Genomic DNA, 22,692 nt, shown 5'->3' with positions numbered 1-22,692 from the left:
CTGATGTGAAATGTCAATCAAGATATTAGAGTGTATGTGATCAAAGTCAATTAATCAAATAATCAATAGTCCAAGTGAAAGGAAAAAACAGGAAAAAACAGGAGCGTGACGCCCCGGGCGGTGAATAAGATCTGGCTCCAATATGGATAAAATGCAACTTGCTGACCCTTACCACAAACGAAGGTCCCAACGGACCTAGTCAGGCTGGAATCGCTGAGTGTATTGAAGAAAAGGACTAGTCAGTGTAGGAGGTCCCTCCCGAGGTCATAAATCCATAATAAAGCAACCAGAAAAAAAAAGAAAACTCATATAGTGTAAATCTGTGTTAAAAATATACACCTAAGTGTATCACCCTGTGACTGGCAACAGACAGTGTGAACGTATAACCACCACCAGTATACACACTGACCCTTACCAGAGCATAGGATCCATCAGGATCAGTCAAAGCATAGGGAACATACACAGTGAGCAGCAATGGAGTATCTCGGCCGATGTTGGAGCAGAAGATGCAGTAAATCCAAAATATAAGGGGAGGAAAGAGAACTCACATGGCGTGATATCGTACAGATATTTATTGAAAGAAATAGTATCACTTACAGTTGGGTACAGAAATGTCAGCAGAGAGAAAAAGCCGGCCGGCGTAACAAAACAAATCCTCAGTTTGCGGTGACGTCAGCACGTCGCCTCCCTACGTTTCGTCTGCTCTTAGACGTGGTCACGGGAATGAGGAGACGTTCTGCGTCACCGCATAAATACGAAAAAAGGGCGGGGAATCAGTCAGACAACAGTCTCTGAAGATCACCCGTCCGCCATCTTACTTGAGGGCTACAGTCAGGGAAACAGATATTATTGCATATAAGAGAACCTAAGCTGTTATAGGAACGTATCCTAACAACGGAACCCTGGATATTATCTCTTCAAGGGACCGTGAAGGGAATACTAAGTATGCAACACTCAAAAAAAATATATATATAAATAAACAAAAAAGGGGGATGGTTAAAAAACGGTAATGTACATCCTCAGAGACTGATGTCCGTCCGGCCAGCGCCATGACAACATTATTATAAAATGCAGACAGAAGATATATAATCAAAGAGGACATGATAACAGTCCAAACACTGCCAGAAAAAACTGACACATGTCCTCTGACTTTGGTGCTTCATTCAGTAACCTAAATAGCACCATCATTAATAACTACTAATGATATTGTAAATGATATAAGTACAGTGAGACAAGTGTAAACGGACCATTGCTTGCCAACAATGACCCAGTCCAAAAACTGCAAAAAATTGGACTGCCAAAAATTGAAAATATGCAGTATTTCATAAAAAACATATATAAAACGTGTGAAACATATTATATTATTAAAAAGCATATAAAAAAGGTTAAAAAAAAAGACTAAAAATATTCAGATATGTAAAACCAATGAGGTGGGTGTCCTGCACCTAAGCGTTATCGATGAAACAATTAACGTCCACCTCTATATTCATACCATAAGGTTCATAACATTTTAATTGGTGAATCCACTTCATCTCAGATCTTGAGATACTCCTCACCAAATCACTCCCTCTCCAGTGTGCCTGAAATTTTTCAATACCTAAGAAGATAGTCCCCACAGGATCCTTATTGTGAACCAACAAATAATGTTTGGACACAGAATGATTAGGGAAACCATTGCAGATGTTCGTGAGGTGTTCATTCAAACGTATGTGGAGGGGACGTTTCGTCCTTCCCACATATTGGAGTCCGCAAGGACATTGAAGTAGGTATACCACTCCCACCGTAGAACAGGTGATGAATGTTTCTATTGGGAACCTCTTATTTGAATGTCTGGAGCCAAAGCTGGTTGTTTTCTTAGAGATTTGACGATTGACCGCACAAACATTACATTTGCCACATTTCATGTCTAGTGAGGAATATACAGCTAAATCACAAAGTCTCCTTAAGATTCTTAAAAAAGAGGAAAGGGAGCAAAAAATCAAAAAAAAGAAGAAATTCAACAGAGATTTTGGAGATTACCATAGTAATACTGTCTTTGAGTGGCAAAAGAAACTATTGGCTGAGGCCACTGCTTCTCTGAATCCAGCAATGGAAATTACCCCTGTGTATTCTGTGTCAAACAGCAATACTAATAGTGGGTCCAATGTACCTCAGGGGCGAGGAGGTATAGGTCGCACTAATCCTAACAACACCCCTAAAGGATACCAGAGACCCAAAAAACAGACAGCACCTTATGCCCCCAATCTGGGGAGAGGGAGGGGTAACCAGCGTGGACCATTTGGCCCACCACCTTCGTACTATGGTCAGCCATGGGGACAAGGCACTTTGGGGAGACCAACTACTGTTGACCCACGGGGTCGGGGTACCTTTAATGTTCCGCCCCCAGGTTATCCACCAAACTTTGTTGGTGGACAACCAATCTCTCACGATTTGGGACATTCTAACACATATAATTTAGGCCTTCACCCAAATGTAACACAGAGATACACTGACAATGAGGTAGTGCACTATACTGGAACCTTTGAGCCAGATTATAATGTGCTTACCCACAACAGCTTTCTTCCATTGGGAAATTTAGAGAACATTGAGAGTCATAATTTTTCTAATGAGCCCTCTACCAGCCAAACTGTATCCCCAGCCCCTTTTGAACTGGGGTATCCCAGCTATCCTAATTTGACTCAATCTAATTGGGGTTTTCACAAGGCTGGCCAGGGAACAAAAAGAATGGCCGAACTAAAAGAGGGAGCCGAGGGGGCAAACACACTAAGCCCAAAAAGGCCGAAAACGTAACAGGGGCCGGCATTTTTAACCTCAGTTCCCACGTTTTGTCTAGTTCAGAACTATACGTCCTTGATAAGGGTTTGAAATATGCCCCTCCAAAAAACATCAATAAATTTAGAGCATATATGGATGTTCATAAATTTATTCGGAAACTAAACATTCAGCGTTATGTCTCCTCAAACCCTTTTAATCCATCAACTACTATGACTTCCAATTATGTCCATTCAGGTTTGGCCAATGCGTCTACTTATAACCCACCGGGTCATCTTCCGGCGTCTTTAAAAGTCTTTAGAGATCTTACACTCAAAGATTTAGACAGTTTGAATACCAAGAAAGTAAGATGCAAATTAAGTTTGGAGGAGGGTATTAAGTCCTTGTGCGCCAACAAGAATCTTGTCATCCGTCCTGCGGACAAAGGGGGTGGTATTGTAGTCTTAAACAAAGACGACTATTTATTGGAAATGAGACGTATCCTAGATGATGGTGATACTTATACCCGTCCCCCTCAATCCGGGAGACAGATATAAAAAAGCTTTGGTGAAGATTGTAACTAAAGGCTTTCGTCTTAACATTTTGAATAAAAAGGAAAAAGCATTTTTGGTTCCTAAGGCTCCTCGGGTGCCTATAATGTATTACCTTCCTAAGATACATAAAGACCCCGTTTGCCCCCCGGGACGCCCTATAGTAAGCGGAATTGATTCCGTGACGTCCCGGGTGGGCAAATACATCGACTTCTTTCTCCAGCCTCTGGTGAAAAATATGCCTTCCTATCTAAAGGACACCAGACAGGTCATTAATCTGTTGTCTGATATTCAACCTACACCAGATTTATGGCTGGTGACTGCAGATGTCACTTCCTTGTACACGGTGATCCCACACGATCTAGGATTGGAAGCTGTCTCATTTTTTCTTGAAAGAGACTCAGGTCTTCCGACTGCTCAAATCTCTTTCATTATGGAGTTACTGCAATATGCCGCATCTCACAACTTTTTTTGGCATGATGGCCAGTATTACAGGCAGGATAAGGGAGTGGCGATGGGGGCCAAATATGCCCCTAGTCTGGCCAATCTATTTATGGCCAAATGGGAGGAGGATGTCGTCTGTGTTGGTACTAGGCCCCATATTCGGTTATGGGCACGGTACATAGACGACATCCTCCTCCTTTGGACAGGGTCTGAGAATGAGTTGTCCACCTTCATGACATTCCTCAATACCAACAACAGGGGGATTATACTTAAATATGAGGCCAGTAAGCAAAAGATTAATTTTTTGGATCTTACCATTTCTGCAGACACTGATGTTTTCACCACTGCCACCTACTTTAAGAGTACTGACAGAAATGCCTTTATACCAAGTGACAGTTGTCATCATGTCACTTGGCTTAGAGCTGTGCCCAAGGGGCAATTCCTTCGTTTGAAAAGGAACTGTAGTAAACATAACGTTTTCCTTGATCAGGCTAAGGTCCTTACTGAACGCTTTGTTGAAAAGGGTTATGATCGTGGTTCCTTGATTGACACTTTGGATTTGGTGACCAAAACTAATCGTGAGGATTTACTCCGTATTAAACCCCGAGATGATCAAAGTGGTAGTTACAAAACTCCTTTTGTGACAGATTATTGCTGTCAACATGCCAATGTTAAACATATCATCAGTAAACATTGGCATGTGCTCAAGAGTGATAAGATTTTGGGTGCAATATTACCAGACAAACCCCGTGTCATCTTTAGGGGTTCAGCATCCTTGAAGGATAAGCTGGCCCCTAATGTCCTGGATCCACCCAGGATCCCTTCCATGTTTTTATCTGGTCTTGTGGGTTTTTTCAAATGTGGCAAATGTAATGTTTGTGCGGTCAATCGTCAAATCTCTAAGAAAACAACCAGCTTTGGCTCCAGACATTCAAATAAGAGGTTCCCAATAGAAACATTCATCACCTGTTCTACGGTGGGAGTGGTATACCTACTTCAATGTCCTTGCGGACTCCAATATGTGGGAAGGACGAAACGTCCCCTCCACATACGTTTGAATGAACACCTCACGAACATCTGCAATGGTTTCCCTAATCATTCTGTGTCCAAACATTATTTGTTGGTTCACAATAAGGATCCTGTGGGGACTATCTTCTTAGGTATTGAAAAATTTCAGGCACACTGGAGAGGGAGTGATTTGGTGAGGAGTATCTCAAGATCTGAGATGAAGTGGATTCACCAATTAAAATGTTATGAACCTTATGGTATGAATATAGAGGTGGACGTTAATTGTTTCATCGATAACGCTTAGGTGCAGGACACCCACCTCATTGGTTTTACATATCTGAATATTTTTAGTCTTTTTTTAACCTTTTTTATATGCTTTTTAATAATATAATATGTTTCACACGTTTTATATATGTTTTTTATGAAATACTGCATATTTTCAATTTTTGGCAGTCCAATTTTTTGCAGTTTTTGGACTGGGTCATTGTTGGCAAGCAATGGTCCGTTTACACTTGTCTCACTGTACTTATATCATTTACAATATCATTAGTAGTTATTAATGATGGTGCTATTTAGGTTACTGAATGAAGCACCAAAGTCAGAGGACATGTGTCAGTTTTTTCTGGCAGTGTTTGGACTGTTATCATGTCCTCTTTGATTATATATCTTCTGTCTGCATTTTATAATAATGTTGTCATGGCGCTGGCCGGACGGACATCAGTCTCTGAGGATGTACATTACCGTTTTTTAACCATCCCCCTTTTTTGTTTATTTATATATATATTTTTTTTGAGTGTTGCATACTTAGTATTCCCTTCACGGTCCCTTGAAGAGATAATATCCAGGGTTCCGTTGTTAGGATACGTTCCTATAACAGCTTAGGTTCTCTTATATGCAATAATATCTGTTTCCCTGACTGTAGCCCTCAAGTAAGATGGCGGACGGGTGATCTTCAGAGACTGTTGTCTGACTGATTCCCCGCCCTTTTTTCGTATTTATGCGGTGACGCAGAACGTCTCCTCATTCCCGTGACCACGTCTAAGAGCAGACGAAACGTAGGGAGGCGACGTGCTGACGTCACCGCAAACTGAGGATTTGTTTTGTTACGCCGGCCGGCTTTTTCTCTCTGCTGACATTTCTGTACCCAACTGTAAGTGATACTATTTCTTTCAATAAATATCTGTACGATATCACGCCATGTGAGTTCTCTTTCCTCCCCTTATATTTTGGATTTACTGCATCTTCTGCTCCAACATCGGCCGAGATACTCCATTGCTGCTCACTGTGTATGTTCCCTATGCTTTGACTGATCCTGATGGATCCTATGCTCTGGTAAGGGTCAGTGTGTATACTGGTGGTGGTTATACGTTCACACTGTCTGTTGCCAGTCACAGGGTGATACACTTAGGTGTATATTTTTAACACAGATTTACACTATATGAGTTTTCTTTTTTTTCTGGTTGCTTTATTATGGATTTATGACCTCGGGAGGGACCTCCTACACTGACTAGTCCTTTTCTTCAATACACTCAGCGATTCCAGCCTGACTAGGTCCGTTGGGACCTTCGTTTGTGGTAAGGGTCAGCAAGTTGCATTTTATCCATATTGGAGCCAGATCTTATTCACCGCCCGGGGCGTCACGCTCCTGTTTTTTCCTGTTTTTTCCTTTCACTTGGACTATTGATTATTTGATTAATTGACTTTGATCACATACACTCTAATATCTTGATTGACATTTCATATCAGCCTTTTGTCAACCGGAGGCCTTCAACTATTATTTTCTAAGCGCTACTCCACATTTTTTGTATAAGATTTTATGTTAGTATAACATTTTTGAGTTAGCAGCTGGTTCACTATTGTATTTAATTTATTGGTAAGCGCACTTTCTTCCCTTTTTTCACTCCTATTCCTACTGCTGTTCATCATGGCACCTCCTGCCCATGTGATATGACTCTGTATCAACTACTACTGTTAATACTACTGCTGCTTCTGCTGCTGCTGCCCAGTCAAGACACCTATGTCAGCAGTTATTTGACACTCTATATACTCCTATTCCTACTGCTGTTCATCATGGCACCTCCTGCCCATGTGATATGACTCTGTATCAACTACTACTGTTAATACTACTACTGCTGCTTCTGCTGCCCAGTCAAGACACCTATGTCAGCAGTTATTTCACACCCTATATACTCTTATTAAGACTGCTGTTCATCATGGCACCTCTTGCCCGAGTGATTTGACACTGTATTGTCAATGTCTACTACTACTATTACAGCTCAGTCAAGACACCTGTGTCCCAATTTTTTGGTACACTATTGACTACTATGACCACTACTGATGCTGTAAAGTATTCCCCAAGTGTTTTTATGCTATGTATTACTATTACCACTACTGCTTGTAAATCATGCCTGTGTGATACTTAGTGGGAATGCTTTAATAAGCATTCCCAGTATGGATACCCGTAAATGTATTAATCTTAATTAGTGTGAATGCTTTAATAAACATTTCCAGTATTGATATCCGTAAATTTAGTAATCTTATTATTCCTTACGTTTTTTGGTTCTGCGTAACTTCGGCATACTTTCAGCTATTGAGACCATTCAACTGTAAAAATGTTCGTCTCTTTCAGCAAATGATGGGACTTGTTCAAGTTTTTTCCTACTTTTTACACTTTTATAAATTTTTTGCTTTTAAGACCGTTTTTTTAACAATGAAGTCAATGAGAACATCCTTTTCCCCTTTGAATTCACATGCCCTGCCAAAAGTTTCAGCTACTTCATACTTTCACTTACAGACACTGAAAAAACTGTAAAGCGGTCACAAAATATTTAGCTATCCGGCTATGACTTTTCAGATCGTTATCGTTTACAATTTTTTGGTGAAAACGCAATTTACGTTTTGCGAATTTTTCACAAAAATGCGATAGGTTATAATGTAATCCTATGGAGGGGATTTAGAGTCTGTCATGTGACCTTAACATTCTAGATCTTTGTAATTAAAAATATCTTTACAAAAAGGGGAAACAAATTGTTCTCACGCCCACAAGATCTACTTTTCATACACAATTTTTATATCAAAACGTAGCTATGCTTGTCTGGTTTATGGCAATGTGATCAAGTCTGCGATACGTATTTTAGTTTTAGTTATTGGAGCAACAGCCAGAAATTATGTCTCATAGACTCTCATGTTAAATTATCTAAAAAATGTTGCTGCAGAACTCACAAAGACGCTCTTTTCTAAATCGCAGACATGGCCACATTTTTAAGTTTATCTACATAAATTTCATATCGATGCGTTTACAAGGGCCGTGTATTTCAAACGGTGTAGTCGTTGTATCAATTGCATGTACGTTTGAGGATTTATTAAGCTTTGTTTGGAGGCTTAAATCATGTATTAGATCTGTGAATTAAAAGCGTTTGTAATGTTATTTCTTTCTATAAATCACTTTCCTGACCTCAGTGCAATATTCCTCCTCACTGACCTGGGGGGGAGGGGAAACCTATTGAGGGGGGAGGGGCGACCAGGAAGTCAGCATACGCTATACTTTGCAGATAGAGAAAGAAGCTGTGTGTCCTAAAGATAGTGTAGTGGTTATGGTGAATGTCTTTGGCAAGGGGCTCACCAATTAAGCTATTCAGCATTCCCACTCGCATTTTCCTCAGGAAATGCATTGTCTAGTTATATTATATTTTAATACTCCTGCTGCTGCCTCCATGCTGAGTAAAGCTTCATGACCTCTCTGGCACAGCGGATCCACCAACAGCCTCCGCTACAAGCTACCAGACCGGATCTAAACAGCAAGTGTAACTATAACAATGAACCTTATGTTAAACACTGTTTTGCGGCATTTATACTGCAACCATTGGGCTGTCTGCAAGAGCTCATCTGCATTCTCTCTCTTTCTTGCTCTCCCTCTCTCTCTCTTTGTATATATATATATATTGTTGCTTTTGTTATGTTCATTTTTCAACTGTTTATTTTGTGTTCGTCGTGTCTGTGTCGTGTGCTTTAGTTTGTCCTAGGTTACTGTTAAATAAAATAATAGTATAAAATGTTTTTGCTTATTATGAAGTTAAATGTGTTGATGTTGATTTGTTTGATGTTAAGTTAGATGTGTTGAAAAACCTACAAATCTATCTCAAAAAGAAATGAAACATTTCCAAAAAATAATATTTATTAATAAAAACATAATTTCAGATATAACTCTGATTGAGCTTCTGAAGGCGCTCCAGCTTCTCTATATTTTTTAATTGCTGCTGCTCCAGCAGCACATTTTGCTGAATAAGGTAGCGGATCTGGCGCTGATTTGCCTGGATCCTCTGGTGGGTTGTCTTTATGAGCGCGGTCTGCCTCCTCATCTTTCCTGATACTGTTAGGATATAATAAAAAAAAATTTGGATTTAAAATAACGTTACCAAATAAATAAAAAATTTTTTTTGCTTATTAATCAATCATTATCATGTGTATACACTTGTTATGTGTCTAACACATCCCGGGAGTGCAGAATTATTAGGCAAATGAGTATTTGGACCACATCATCCTCTTTATGCATGTTGTCTTACTCCAAGTTGTATAGGCTCGAAAGCCTACTACAGATTAGGCATATTAGGTAATGTACAACTCTGTAATGAGAAGGTGTGTGGTCTAATGACATCAACACTCTATATCAGGTGTGCATAATTATTAGTCAATTTCCTTTTCTTTGTCAAAATGGGCCAAAAGAAGGATTTGACAGACTCTGAAAAGTCCAAAATAGAGAGATATCTAGCAGAGGGATGCAGCACTCTTAAAGTTGCAAAGCTTCTGAAGCGTGATCATCAAACAAAAGAAGCGTGTGGAAAAACAAAGGTGCAAAATAACTGCCCATGAACTGAGAAAAGTTAAGCGTGCAGCTGCCAAGATGCCACTTGCCACAAGATTGGCCATATTTCAGAGCTGCAACATCACTGGGGTGCCCAAAAGCACAAGGTGTGCAATACCCAGAGACATGGCCAAGGTAAGAAAGGCTGAAAGACGATGACCACTGAACAAGACACACAAGCTGCAACGTCAAGACTGTGCCAATAAATATCTCAAGAAAGATTTTTCTAAGGTTTTATGGACTGCTGAAATGAGAGTGAGTCTTGATGGGCCAGATGGAAGAGCCCGTGGCTGGATTGGTAAAGTGCAGGGAGCTCCAGTCCGACTCAGACGCCAGCAAGGTGGTGGTGGAGTACTGGTTTGGGCTGGTATCATCAAAGATGAGCTTGTGGGGCCTTTTCGGATTGAGGATGGAGTCAAGCTCAATTCCCAGTCCTACTGCCAGATTATGGAAGAGACCTTCTTCAAGCAGTGGTACAGGAAAAAGTCACCATCCTTCAAGAAAAACATGATTTTCATGCAGGACAATGCTCCATCACACGTGTCAAAGTACTCCACAGCGTGGCTGGCAAGAAAGGGTATTAAATAAAAAAAAGTAATGACATGGCCTCCTTGTTCACCTGATCTGAACCCCATTGAGAACCTGTGGTCCATCATCAAATGTGGGATTTACAAGGAGGGAAAACAGTACACCTCTCTGAACAGTGTCTGGGAGGCTGTGGTTGCTGCTGCACGCAATGTTGATGGTGAACAGATCAAAACACTGACAGAATCCATGGATGTCAGGCTTTCGAGTGTCCTTGCAAAGAAAGGTGGCTATATTGGTCACTGATTTGTTTTAGTTTTGTTTTTAAATGTCAGAAATGTGTATTTGTGAATGTTGAGATGTTATATTGGTTTCACTTTTAAAAATAAATCATTGAAATGGGTATATATTTATTTTTTGGTTAAGTTGCCTAAAAATTCTGCACAGTAATAGTAGTCACCTGCACACACAGATATCCCCCGAAAATAACTAACACTAAAAACAAACTAAAAAATACTTCCAAAAAAATTCAGCTTTGATATTAATGAGTTTTTGGGGTTCATTGAGAACATGGTTGTTGTTCAATAATAAAATGAATCCTCAAAAATACAACTTGCCTGATAATTATGCACTACCTGTATACTTCTAGCATCAATACCATATTATGGTTCTACAATCTGACAGGTGCGCTTTATATGTTGTCCATTTTTATATCTACATTTTATTGTTGAAATGTTATTAATCATTGTGCACATATTTACCTTCCTGAACGAGGCTCACAGGACCGCTCTCTTCCTCCTGCTCTTCTGCTTGAGAAGTTGGGGTGGTGGGGGGGGGAAGCTCCTCAGCTTGCTCCTCAGCAGGAGCTGGGGTTGGGGAGTGGGAGGGCCCTGGCTGCTCCTCTTCATCCATCTCCTCCTCTGCCGCATCCTCCTCTGCCGCATCCTCCTCCTCCTCCTCATCGGCCTGGCGCCTTCTGCGCTTGGCGCGGATAACTGGCATTGGAGCTCCTATAATAACACAATGTTCATATATTATAAAAATGTTTTCTAATGACGTATGCAAATTCTGTGTACTCTGCTGTATTGTATATGAATACAAATTGATTTATATAGACAGTTAACCAATGGGACAATGTTATATTAAAGGGTCTTGTGGGCACTACAGGGGACTGAGCGTGAGCTGGGATGCAACCATGTTAAAATGAGCTGTTTTTGTCTCCTTTGTTTTGTTCAGACCATCTCATGTTAAAAAAAGGGCCTGATGGAGCACACGGGATTACTATAACAACCCCACTCCTAACACAGGAATTTAGTGGTAATCTATATATATAAAACTCAACGTGTGTGTGTGCATAAATGTATGTATGTATGTATGTATGTATGTATGTTCCAGCATCACGTACAAACGGCTAAAGATATTTATATGAAACTTGGCACACAGGTTACTTATATGTCAGCCACAAACATAGGATAGGTGGTTTAAACCTTACCCACCCCCACTTGCCATGGTCGGGGTTTTTCTTTAAAGTCCCATGCAAAGCAATGGGAAAATTATGTTCCCACATAACTTCTGTGTTCCTGTCTGCTGTCCCATGTCTTTTTTCAACAGTACTATGAATACCTTGGCTGGTGGTGATATATGTTAGCACAACATGGCATCTTGGTTAACAACATCTGACCTTACATGAATTACATATGACCTTACATAACTGTCACCAAAGGAGCTGCGGTGGCTCCACACGATTGCCACTGCACTGACAAGTGATTCACCTCTGCAGCTAGGGGTTCGGATCCCGCTCTCGGCTACCTGTGAATTGAGTTTGGTGGTCTCAGCCCCGCCCCTGGTGGGTGTGCTATGCGAGGTTGGGTTGGGAGGACCCCCTCACACCCGCCATTGCCAACCGGGGCATGGAGAAAGGTGGCAGATTGCCTCTGGGGGAGGCCTCCCAACTCCTGCAGGCCGGCTCCTCTCTCTTTCGAGTTCACGCACAAAATACACTTTTTAAAAAAAAAACATAACTGTCAACAATAACTTACCTGGATGATATTTAGCCCGAAGACGTCTGACCTGATCCATTTGGCGCCTCTTCAGGTCAGACCACTTCTTAACAATTGCCTTGTGGTCATGTTGGCCGCCAAAGTCAGCGATTAGGGCGCTGACCACAGCCCTTTTCTCTGGCTGCCTCTGCAGCTTATCGTATCCTGTTTCCAGGAACTTCTGCAAGATGAAGAACAAAGTATATTGTAATACTTCTGTTGACAGCCTTATGGATATATGACGTAAATGTATGCTATTCAACAATTGGAAGCATTCTCGCCTTATTAATCAATGACAGGGGTAACATGAAAGATTTTATATCCTGCCATTTCGGTCGCCACCTTTTTTGCATAAATATAGCAGCCATTATCATTTGCATAATTATGAATATATTATTAACAACACAGGATACACGTATAGGGGAGATATGCGTTGCTAACTCTTTTCCCTGTCAGGAGCCTAACGCCCCGGGGGGTCAGAGACGGGACCTTTTTCGGAGGACCACTGACGTATGTACCCGTCGCAGTTTTTTGTGATGTCACTCTTTAGGTGTGTGCACATTTTTCACTGCATCCGGGTGGAGTTTTTGGGTTGTGTTTTGCACGCCACAGGCTTTTCAACAGGAAAAAAACAGCTGGAGGCAGAATGGTTGCAAAACACTACGTGTTTGTTACTTAACTCTGGGTTTCAAGACCAGTCCACCTCCAGCTGTTGCAAAACTACTACTCCCATCAGCCACGGTCTGTCAGTGCATGCTAAGAATTTTACTTTTGCTGCATCTAGGGTGCCACAGTTTAGAGACCCGTGCATAAAGGCCTGAAAAATGGGGGCCTGCAGAACTTACAATACTAGAAGTGCCAGCATTCCCAGGCATGCTGGAAGTTGTAGTTCTGCAACATCTAAAGGGCAATATGTATTCGAACGTCCTTGGGCCTTGAGGACACTGAAGTCAGGACGTTCGCATACGTCCTATGTCCAAAAAATTTTTAAATTCATTATGCTAAATAACAAGGAAAAGTGCCTAAATACACATTTGCCAACCAGGGTGTCTGCAGCTGTCCAGGCATGCTGGGACTTGTAGTTTTGTAAAAGCAGGAGACACATTTTTTGTGAAATACTAATATATGATCATATATACTAACTTTTAAACTAGACTAAAATGCTGGGCTGGGCTGGGACTTGTAGTTTTGTAAAAGCAGGAGACACATTTTTGGTTAAATACTAATATCTGATCATATATACTAACTTTTAAACTAGACTTAAATGCAGTTGAAGATGATGAAATAACAGTGGTCAAAATACTTACACAAATCAGCAACTTTTCCTCAGACTTAGTGAAATTGCTTCCAACCATGTTGCTGTGTGATTGCGCTGCGATCATAAGTTGGAAACTGGCAAGGCTCCAGGAAATGGTCGCGTGTTGTTCGCGTGTTGATTGCGCTGCTTGGACCGAGATGGGTCCATATGGCTTCGGCTGTATGGACCACAGTAACTCTTTTCCCTGTCAGGAGCCTAACGCCCCGGGGGGTCAGAGACGGGACCTTTTCGGAGGACCACTGACGTATGCAACCGTCGCAGTTTTTTGTGATGTCACTCTTTAGGTGTGTGCAAATTTTTCCTTGCACCGGGTGGAGTTTTTGGGTTGTGTTTTGCACGCCACAGGCTTTTCAACAGAAAATAACCAGCTGGAGGCAGAATGGTTGCAAAACACTACGGGTTTGTTACCTAAATCTGGGTTTCAAGACCAGTCCACCTCCAGCTGTTGCAAAACTACTACTCCCATCAGCCACCGTCTGTCAGTGCATGCTAAGGATTTTACTTTTGCTGCATCTAGGGTGCCACAGTTTAGAGACCCGTGCATAAAGGCCTGAAAAATGGGGGCCTGCAGAACTTACAATACTAGAAGTGCCAGCATTCCCAGGCATGCTGGAAGTTGTAGTTCTGCAACATCTAAAGGGCAATATGTATTCGAACGTCCTTGGGCCTTGAGGACACTGAAGTCAGGACGTTCGCATACGTCCTATGTCCAAAAAATTTTTAAATTCATTATGCTAAATAACAAGGAAAAGTGCCTAAATACACATTTGCCAACCAGGGTGTCTGCAGCTGTCCAGGCATGCTGGGACTTGTAGTTTTGTAAAAGCAGGAGACACATTTTTTGTGAAATACTAATATATGATCATATATACTAACTTTTAAACTAGACTAAAATGCTGGGCTGGGCTGGGACTTGTAGTTTTGTAAAAGCAGGAGACACATTTTTGGTTAAATACTAATATCTGATCATATATACTAACTTTTAAACTAGACTTAAATGCAGTTGAAGATGATGAAATAACAGTGGTCAAAATACTTACACAAATCAGCAACTTTTCCTCAGACTTAGTGAAATTGCTTCCAACCATGTTGCTGTAATATTGCGCTGCGATCATAAGTTGGAAACTGGCAAGGCTCCAGGAAATGGTCGCGTGTTGTTCGCGCAATTGCGCATGCGCGATCGAAAAATCGCAATCGCAATATGTATTTCGGTTAAAATATCATACATATTCGATTTCAGAGTGCTGCTACAGCAGTTTTCGAAATATCTGCAATCAATTTCGCATTCGCATGTTGCGATATTTCGATAAAATATCAGGAATATTCTGAGCCAATCAGAGCGCTCCTCCAGCATATCTCGAAATTGCGCAATAAATATCGCATTCGCATGTTGCGATATTTCGATAAAATATCACGAATATTCTGAGCCAATCAGAGAACTCCTCAAGCATATCTCGAAATTCCGCAATAAATATCGCATTCGCATGTTGCGATATTTCGATAAAATATCACGAATATTCTGAGCCAATCAGAGCGCTCCTCCAGCATATCTCGAAATTCCGCAATAAATATCGCATTCGCATGTTGCGATATTTCGATAAAATATCACGAATATTCTGAGCCAATCAGAGCGCTCCTCCAGCATATCTCGAAATTCCGCAATTAATATCGCATTCGCATGTTGCGATATTTCGATAAAATATCACGAATATTCTAAGCCAATCAGAGCGCTCCTACCGCAGTTATTAAAAAAAATCGCAATTATTTTCGCATTCGCAATAGCGAAAAATCGCAATCAATTAATTTCGATAAAATATCACGAATATTCGAATTTAGCGAATATATCTCGAATATTCGAATATATATTCGAGATATATCGCGAAATCGAATATGGCATATTCTGCTCAACACTAATCATGAATGATGTCAGAGGGCACAACAAATGTGTTCACTGCCTTAGTTGCTTTTCAGTTATCCAGGGCACAATTCAAATCTAGGATACTGATCTTGGCAAACATGCCATTTCCTAAAGATTTAGAAAATCTAGAAAATGGCAAATTTAAAGAAAGAGAGATCCATTTAGAAGTGCTTTTTGCTGACTCTCTTTAAGCAGAGCAGTCTAAAGTGTGACTTTAATCATTTAATTCATAGCATTTGAATGGAAGAAAATAAATAAAAAGAGCAAAACACCAGTGAAAGGCAGTACAGAGCCGATTGTATAAATCATGATAATACAGACAGCAAACTATAATGAGGAATCACAGAAAAGTCATCTTCAAATGTCAAGTGAAAAAAAGACAGCAAAAAGACAAGTCGTATTTGCTGTTAGAATTTAAAGGATAAGACATTGACATCTATATGCATAAGTTGTCCACCTCATCTGACACTTGGCTTAAAGTGGTCTGTGGATCATGAAAGACTGACAACCTATGGTCTGCATATATTGGGCTAGATTCAGGTACAGTTACGCCGGCGTATCAGTAGATACGCCGTCGTAACTCTGAATCTACGTTGTCGTAAATTTAAGCGTATTCTGGAAACCAGATACGCTTAAATTAGGCTAAGATACGAGCAGCGTAAGTCTCCTTGTATCTTATTTACGCTGGCCGCTAGGTGGCGCTTCCGTTGAGTTCGGCGTAGAATATGCAAATGACTAGATACGCCGATTCACGAACGTACATGCGCCCGTCGCAATTAGTTACGCCGTTTACGTTAGAGATACGCCGGCGTAAAGATAAAGCTGCTCCCTAGGTGGCGCAGGCCATGCAAGGTATGGACTTTGGAACAGGACTATTTTTTTACATTGTTTGCGTAAGTCGTACGCGAATCGCGCTTGACGTAATTTACGTTCACGTCAAAACGGCGTACTTTGGAGCAATGCACACTGGGATATGTCCACGGACGGCGCATGCGTAGTTCGTAAAAAACGTCAATCACGTCGGGTCACTAGACATTTACATAAAACACGCCCCCTCATCCTCATTTGAATTAGGCGCGCTTACGCCGGCCCATTTACGCTACGCCGCCGTAACTTAGGAGGCAAGTGCTTTGTGAATACAGCACTTGCCTCTCTAAATTGCGGCGGCGTAGCGTAAATAACATACGCTACGCCCGCACAAACTTACGTCCCCCTACCTGAATCTAGCCCACTAATTATAGGAAAACAGCATTTCAGTTTAATATGCATATTTAAAGTGGCATAAGCTAATATTAACTCAAAAGTCCAATGAGTACTGTTTTCTAAGGCCTTGTTAGCGGCTGCCTCAGAATTCTTTTTTTGTTCATGATATCATGTTGTTGTTTTATAGAATTCTTCTGTGAATAGTACATGTGAAAGGCTTTGACGTAAACTTCACACCGAGCAAGAGGTCTAAATTACAAATGAAATAAAATCCTTTAATGAATAATTCTCACTCATGTATAATTGCTCTATACATTAGATTAGCTGGCTGATATCAAGTATTTCCACATATATAAAGCAGTCAGCCTGTTATTTTATTCAGATTTTCTGCAGGCCATCTAAGATTTGATAAAATTATCAGATGTGGTAAGAAATGCCTACCTCCTGATACAAATCACTAAGATCTCCATGGTGTGCTTGTTTGGAGCATCCTGGGTATTCTTTCACACAGCAGGAATCAGGGGGCCAATCCATCTCTGTCATCTCCAGCCAGTCAGTCAAATACACCACTCCGCAGCATCTGAACTGTTAAAATGAAGTCAATACTATTTATCTCTCACATAACTGTTCAACACATCATAAGAAATAGGCTCAAAGCAATCACTTTCCAGAGGAATAAGCTTGCCATGTATTGACAAAACCATTCTGTATAAAGGTAACATTGAATTCTTAGAAAAAGCATAGCCATGTACGAAAATTAAAAAAAAATGCTTCTTCATAACCTATCCGAATATATTTTGATAAGTTTTGATCACACTTTTGTTTTACATGAATGAAACACCTTCAAATATTGTTGCGGTGTAATCCACATGCGCTAACGTGGGAGATTTACACTTACATTCTTTGTGTCAGCCAGACATTCATTTTGTTCACATCTACAGGTATGTGTTATGCGATGTAATGACAATGTGTTGTGATGCACTGTGTATGTGCATTAGGGCCCATTTAAAATCTATGCAATACAAAATGTTGAATACTTATGAAAAGAAACAATCCAGAACTGGACATTTTTAACCACTTAAGGACCGGACCAATATGCTGCCTAAAGACCCAAGGGGTTTTTACAGTTCGGGACTGCGTCGCTTTAACAGACAATTGCGTGGTCGTGCGACGTGGCTCCCAAACAAAATTGGCGTCCTTTTTCCCCCACAAATAGAGCTTTCTTTTGGTGGTATTTGATCACCTCTGCGGTTTTTATTTTTTGCGCTATAAACAAAAATAGAGCGACAATTTTGAAAAAAATGCAATATTTTTTACTTTTTGCTATAATAAATATCCCCCAAAAACATATATAACATTTTTTTTCCTCAGTTTAGGCCGATACGTATTCTTTTACCTATTTTTGGTAAAAAAAAACGCAATAATCGTTTATCGGTTGGTTTGCGCAAAATTTATAGCGTTTACAAAATAGGGGATAGTTTTATTGCATTTTTATTTTTATTTTATTTTTAATACTAATGGCGGCGATCAGCGATTTTTTTCGTGACTGCGACATTATGGCGGACACTTCGGACAATTTTGACACATTTTTGGGACCATTGTCATTTTCACAGCAAAAAAATGCATTTAAATTGCATTCTTTATTGTGAAAATGACAGTTACAGTTTGGGAGTTAAACACAGGGGGCGCTGTAACATTTAGGGTTCACTTTGTGTGTGTTTACAACTGTAGGGGGGTGTGGCTGTAGGACTGACATCATCGATCGAGTCTCCCTAATAAAAGGGATCACTCGATCGATGCGCCGCCATAGTGAAGCACGGGGAAGCCGTGTTTACATACGGCTCTCCCCGTTCTTCAGCTCCGGGGAGCGATCGCGACGGGGCGGCTATAAACGAATAGCCGTGCCGTCGTCCCAGATCGCTCCGCGAGGGGACCCGACCGCTGCATGTACCGGGGGGAGTCCCGATCGGACCCCCGACCCACGTCAAGCAGAGGACGTACCGGTACGTACATGTGCCTGTCCGTGCCATTCTGCTGACGTATATGTACATGAGGAGGTCGGCAAGTGGTTAACAAACATCGGTATATTGAAGCATACATCAGCTGCTTACATACCTGCAGAATTCCAGTGGCCAACATTTCCATTCCTAAGCCATTAGTTTCCTAATTATCCCTGTGACAATTTTTATAAGATGGGTGATAGTTCTTATTTTATGTGGGGAAAGAACAAAAAAAAAATTCAAGATTGACCTTTTAAAACAAAGATGTTTGCATAAATGCAAAAGACATGGCATTTCTTCATTTTTTAAAGGATAACCCCTTCCCAGGATTTTGCTGCAGTCAGCTGTATTAAGCCCCAAATTTCTGGTAAACATAAATTCTGGGCTGCCTCTGCAGCCTATACTTCAACCTGATTGATATTCTGAGTACAGAGGCTGGCGCATGTGCCTGGGTGATGGCAGGGCACTGCCACAGATCATAATGGCTATTTACCAGGCTGAATTTCAACTGAATTAGAACACTATAATTAGCCCCAGATGTCTTACTGGGCTCTCCAGACCTTCCAATAGTCCTGAATTTCTTAGAATAGTTTCAATTCTCTGAATAATAAAAGTGAGGGCATGAAAAGTCAGGGGAAGTGTTTCACCAAATTGTATAAAGCTATATGGCAAAATAAGATAGGGTTGGGGCTTTTTAAATTGTTACTCTGGCTTGTTAACTGCAGGAATGTATATGTATCCTTTATCAGTAAAATTACAAAGTCAAAAAAAAAGAAAATACATTTTGACATACCTGTAAATTTCATATCTTGGAATACACTTCAGGACACGGGCAAAGTATTCATAAAGCCTTACTTATAGGCTTGTACCTTCGGGTGTTTAGACACTGGAAATCTTTCAAGCTCACTTCCACTGGGCAGCTCCCCTATAATCCTAAGAGTAACTATTGAATGAAAGGTAGTGTGCACTGTACTGTACAGGACAAAGTCAAAGCATTCATAGACCCTGGGTCATCTCCATGCAATGAATGAAAAGGGTGGGCAATGACTAGGCAAAAAGAACAGGCCCAACAACAAGGGTCGATAGAACAGCTGCTGCAAAAACCTTTCAGCCAAAATCTATATCAGCTGAGGATTGGACTTCCACCTTGTAAAACTTTGAAAAGGTATAAACAGAGGAACAGGTGGTGACCTTACAAAGCTGGACTACAGAGGCCTCGTACCAGAAAGACCAGGTAACTCCCACTGATCTAGTGGAATGAGCACATAAGAGCGCAGGAGCAGATTTGAGTTTAAGTTATGGTGAAAGCCATCGATTGAGTGATGGTAAACTTTTAAGCAGGGTATCCTTTGCAAGACCCTGAGAAGAACACAAATAGGGAATCAATTTATCTGATGGAAGCTCTGTTGATATTGCTTTGAGGTAGGCTCTGACTTTATCCAAGCATTGAAGAGAGATTACCTTTTGATGCTTTGAAGAAGGGCATAAGGATGGTAAGACTTCTAGGTGGATTCAGAAAGACTTAGGCCGGCGTATCAGTAGATACGCCGGCCTAAGTCTGAATCTGCGCCGGCGCAAATTTAAGCGTATTCTGGTAACCAGATACGCTTAAATTAGGCTAATATACGAGCGGCGTAAGTGTCTTACACCGTCGTATCTTAAAGTGAAATTTTTAGGCTGGCCGCTAGGTGGCGCTTCCATTGCGGTCGGCGTAGAATATGTAAATCACTAGATACGCCGATTCACGAACGTACGCTCGGCCGACGCAGTACAGATACGCCGTTTACATAAGGCATTTTCAGGCGCATAGTTATTCCATCAAATAGCTGGACTAGTAATGTTAAGTATGGCCGTCGTTCCCGCGTCGAAATGTGAAAATTTTATGTCGTTTGCGTAAGTCGTCCGTGAATAGGGCTAGACGTAATTTACGTCCACGTCAAAACCAATACGTCCGTGCGGCATACTTAGCCGCAATGCACACTGGGATATGTACACGGACGGCGCATGTGCCGTTCTTAAAAAACGTCAATCACGTCAGGTCACACTTCATATACATAAAACACGCCTCCCACATCCTCATTTGAATTAGGTGCGCTTACGCCAGCTCCATTTACGGTACGCCATCGTAACTTAGCAGGAAAGTACTTTGTGAATACAGTACTTGCCTTGCTAACTTACGGCGGCGTAGTGTAAATATGATACACTACGCCGCCGCAAAGATGCGGCAGGCTTTCTGAATCTAGCTATATGTCTTTACTGAGGTGGAAGAATGATATTACCTAAGGAAGAAAGCATAGTCTTGGATGTAAGATTTCCTTATCATTGTGAAGAATCAAGGAACATCCCTCTACAAGAAATATCCACTAACTTAGAGACATGTCTGACATACAAGATAGCTACAAAAAAAGCTAATTGGTAAGAAAAGGTCATCTAGGGGGAATATTACAGATGGGATCAAACGGTGGTTTCTAAAGGGCAGAAATTACCAAAGTGAGATCCCAAGGTAGTACAGGGTGCTAAGATGGGGCCTGATGTGAGATACAGTTTGAGCAAAGGTTATTTACAAGGCAAAGGGAAGCCAGGGGCTTTTGAAACAGAATGGATAAGGCCAAAACCTGTTATTTCTGAGTGCTTAAGGCCACCCTCTGTTCAAGACCTGATTGTAGGAATCCAGAATGGTGATTGAGATTCCCGTGTTCACACCGAGCAAAAAAGGATTTCCAGGTAGATTTTTCTAGAAGTGGCTTTTCTTGCTTTTAGCAAGGTAGGAATGACAGAATTAGAAACCTCTCTGTCCTCTAAAACATGGCCTTCAACAACCATGCCCTTAAAGCCAGAGACTGAGAAGCAGGATGCAATAGGAGGCCTTGAGACAACAGATATGGCCTGTTGAGAAGAAACCAGGAGTCATCTCAGTCTGTCTGAGTATGTTTAAGCCAGGTCCTTCTTGGGCAATTTGGTGCAATTAGAACCACTGTCTTCTTCTCTTGCTCTATCTTCTTGGGAAGTCAATGTAGAATTTGCAGAAAACAGAAGGCATAGATTAGCCTGAACTGAGACCAGAAGATTATCAGGGCATTTAAGGCCAGGGTTAGAGGATCATTGGCTCTGGCCACAAACTGAAGTCGTTTTCGGTTGAATCTGGGGGCCAGGATGTTTAAATCCGGGGGTTCCACATTTCTGACATAGCAGGTTGAATATTCCAGGGTGAAAGGACCATATACCCATATCTGGGCAGTGGCAGCTGAGAAAGTTACTTTCAGTTGCCTGCTCCTGAGATATGAAGCATAGAGACCACTGAACCATGAATCACCATCCATAAAAAGATCTAGCTTACTGCCTTCAGGGCTAAAAGACTATTGGTAGTGGATGTAAGTCAAAGCAGTGGCATTGTCTGACTGTACCCTGATTGGTTGTTCCTGCAGTAGGGGGTTCAGTGTTGCAGAATCATCATCTGCTCTGAGCTCCAATATGTTGATGGAAAGATTGGTTTCTGTAGGTGACCATATTAACCATACCATGGAAGACACACTTCCCTAATCTGAAATACTGAAATCTTTCCAGTGATAGGGAAGGAAGCATTTCCCTATTGTCAAGGCTGGGCAGGAGACCCAGCAAGTTAGGGAATTCCTTGCTTGGCTGGATAGGAGCAGATGCAGATCAAGAGAAGGAGTATGCTTGTTCAAGTTTGGTAAAAAATGTATTGTTAAAAAGGTTGTTAATGGAACAACATGTTTTGAAAGAGTACAGATTCAAAGGAGGCTAGGCTACCATGTGACCTAGAATTCTCATGAGGGATCTCTTTCTGGGATGTCTATTTCACCTTAATTCTTGATTGTGGGCTCTGAGAGGAAGACTTTTTCTTTTCTGGAAGGAAACCCTTTGCTTGGCATATGTCTAGGACCAGACACAAGTACTCCAGATGTAAAGAAGGGTAGAGAGCTGATTTTTGAAAACTGACCAGCCAACTAAATTTTTTAAATAGCTGGGTGGGAAATAAGTCCTTCAGGAAAAAGTCATTCAGACAACCCGCAATATGGATGCCCTAAGTTCTGAGAAGGGAAGAGGTACAAA

At 41.1% G+C, this 22,692-nt stretch overlaps 1 protein-coding gene across 3 annotated transcripts in view; it reads right to left on the bottom strand.

The window, feature by feature from the left end:
- TSPAN12 (tetraspanin 12) overlaps positions 1–22,692 on the bottom strand; it is a 255,911-nt gene that overhangs the window by 33,395 nt on the left and 199,824 nt on the right. For all 3 annotated transcript variants that reach the window (XM_040343747.1, XM_040343746.1, XM_040343745.1), the window contains one exon: positions 17,060–17,203. In XM_040343747.1, the coding sequence (XP_040199681.1) occupies positions 17,060–17,203 (144 nt within the window). The remainder of the gene's footprint in view (positions 1–17,059; positions 17,204–22,692) is intronic.

Source organism: Rana temporaria, chromosome 3 (genome assembly GCF_905171775.1).
Source record: "Rana temporaria chromosome 3, aRanTem1.1, whole genome shotgun sequence".
NCBI classification, from domain to species: domain Eukaryota; kingdom Metazoa; phylum Chordata; class Amphibia; order Anura; family Ranidae; genus Rana; species Rana temporaria.
The sequence above is the reverse complement of the archived record's forward strand: the minus strand, read 5'-3'. Positions and strand labels throughout refer to the sequence as shown.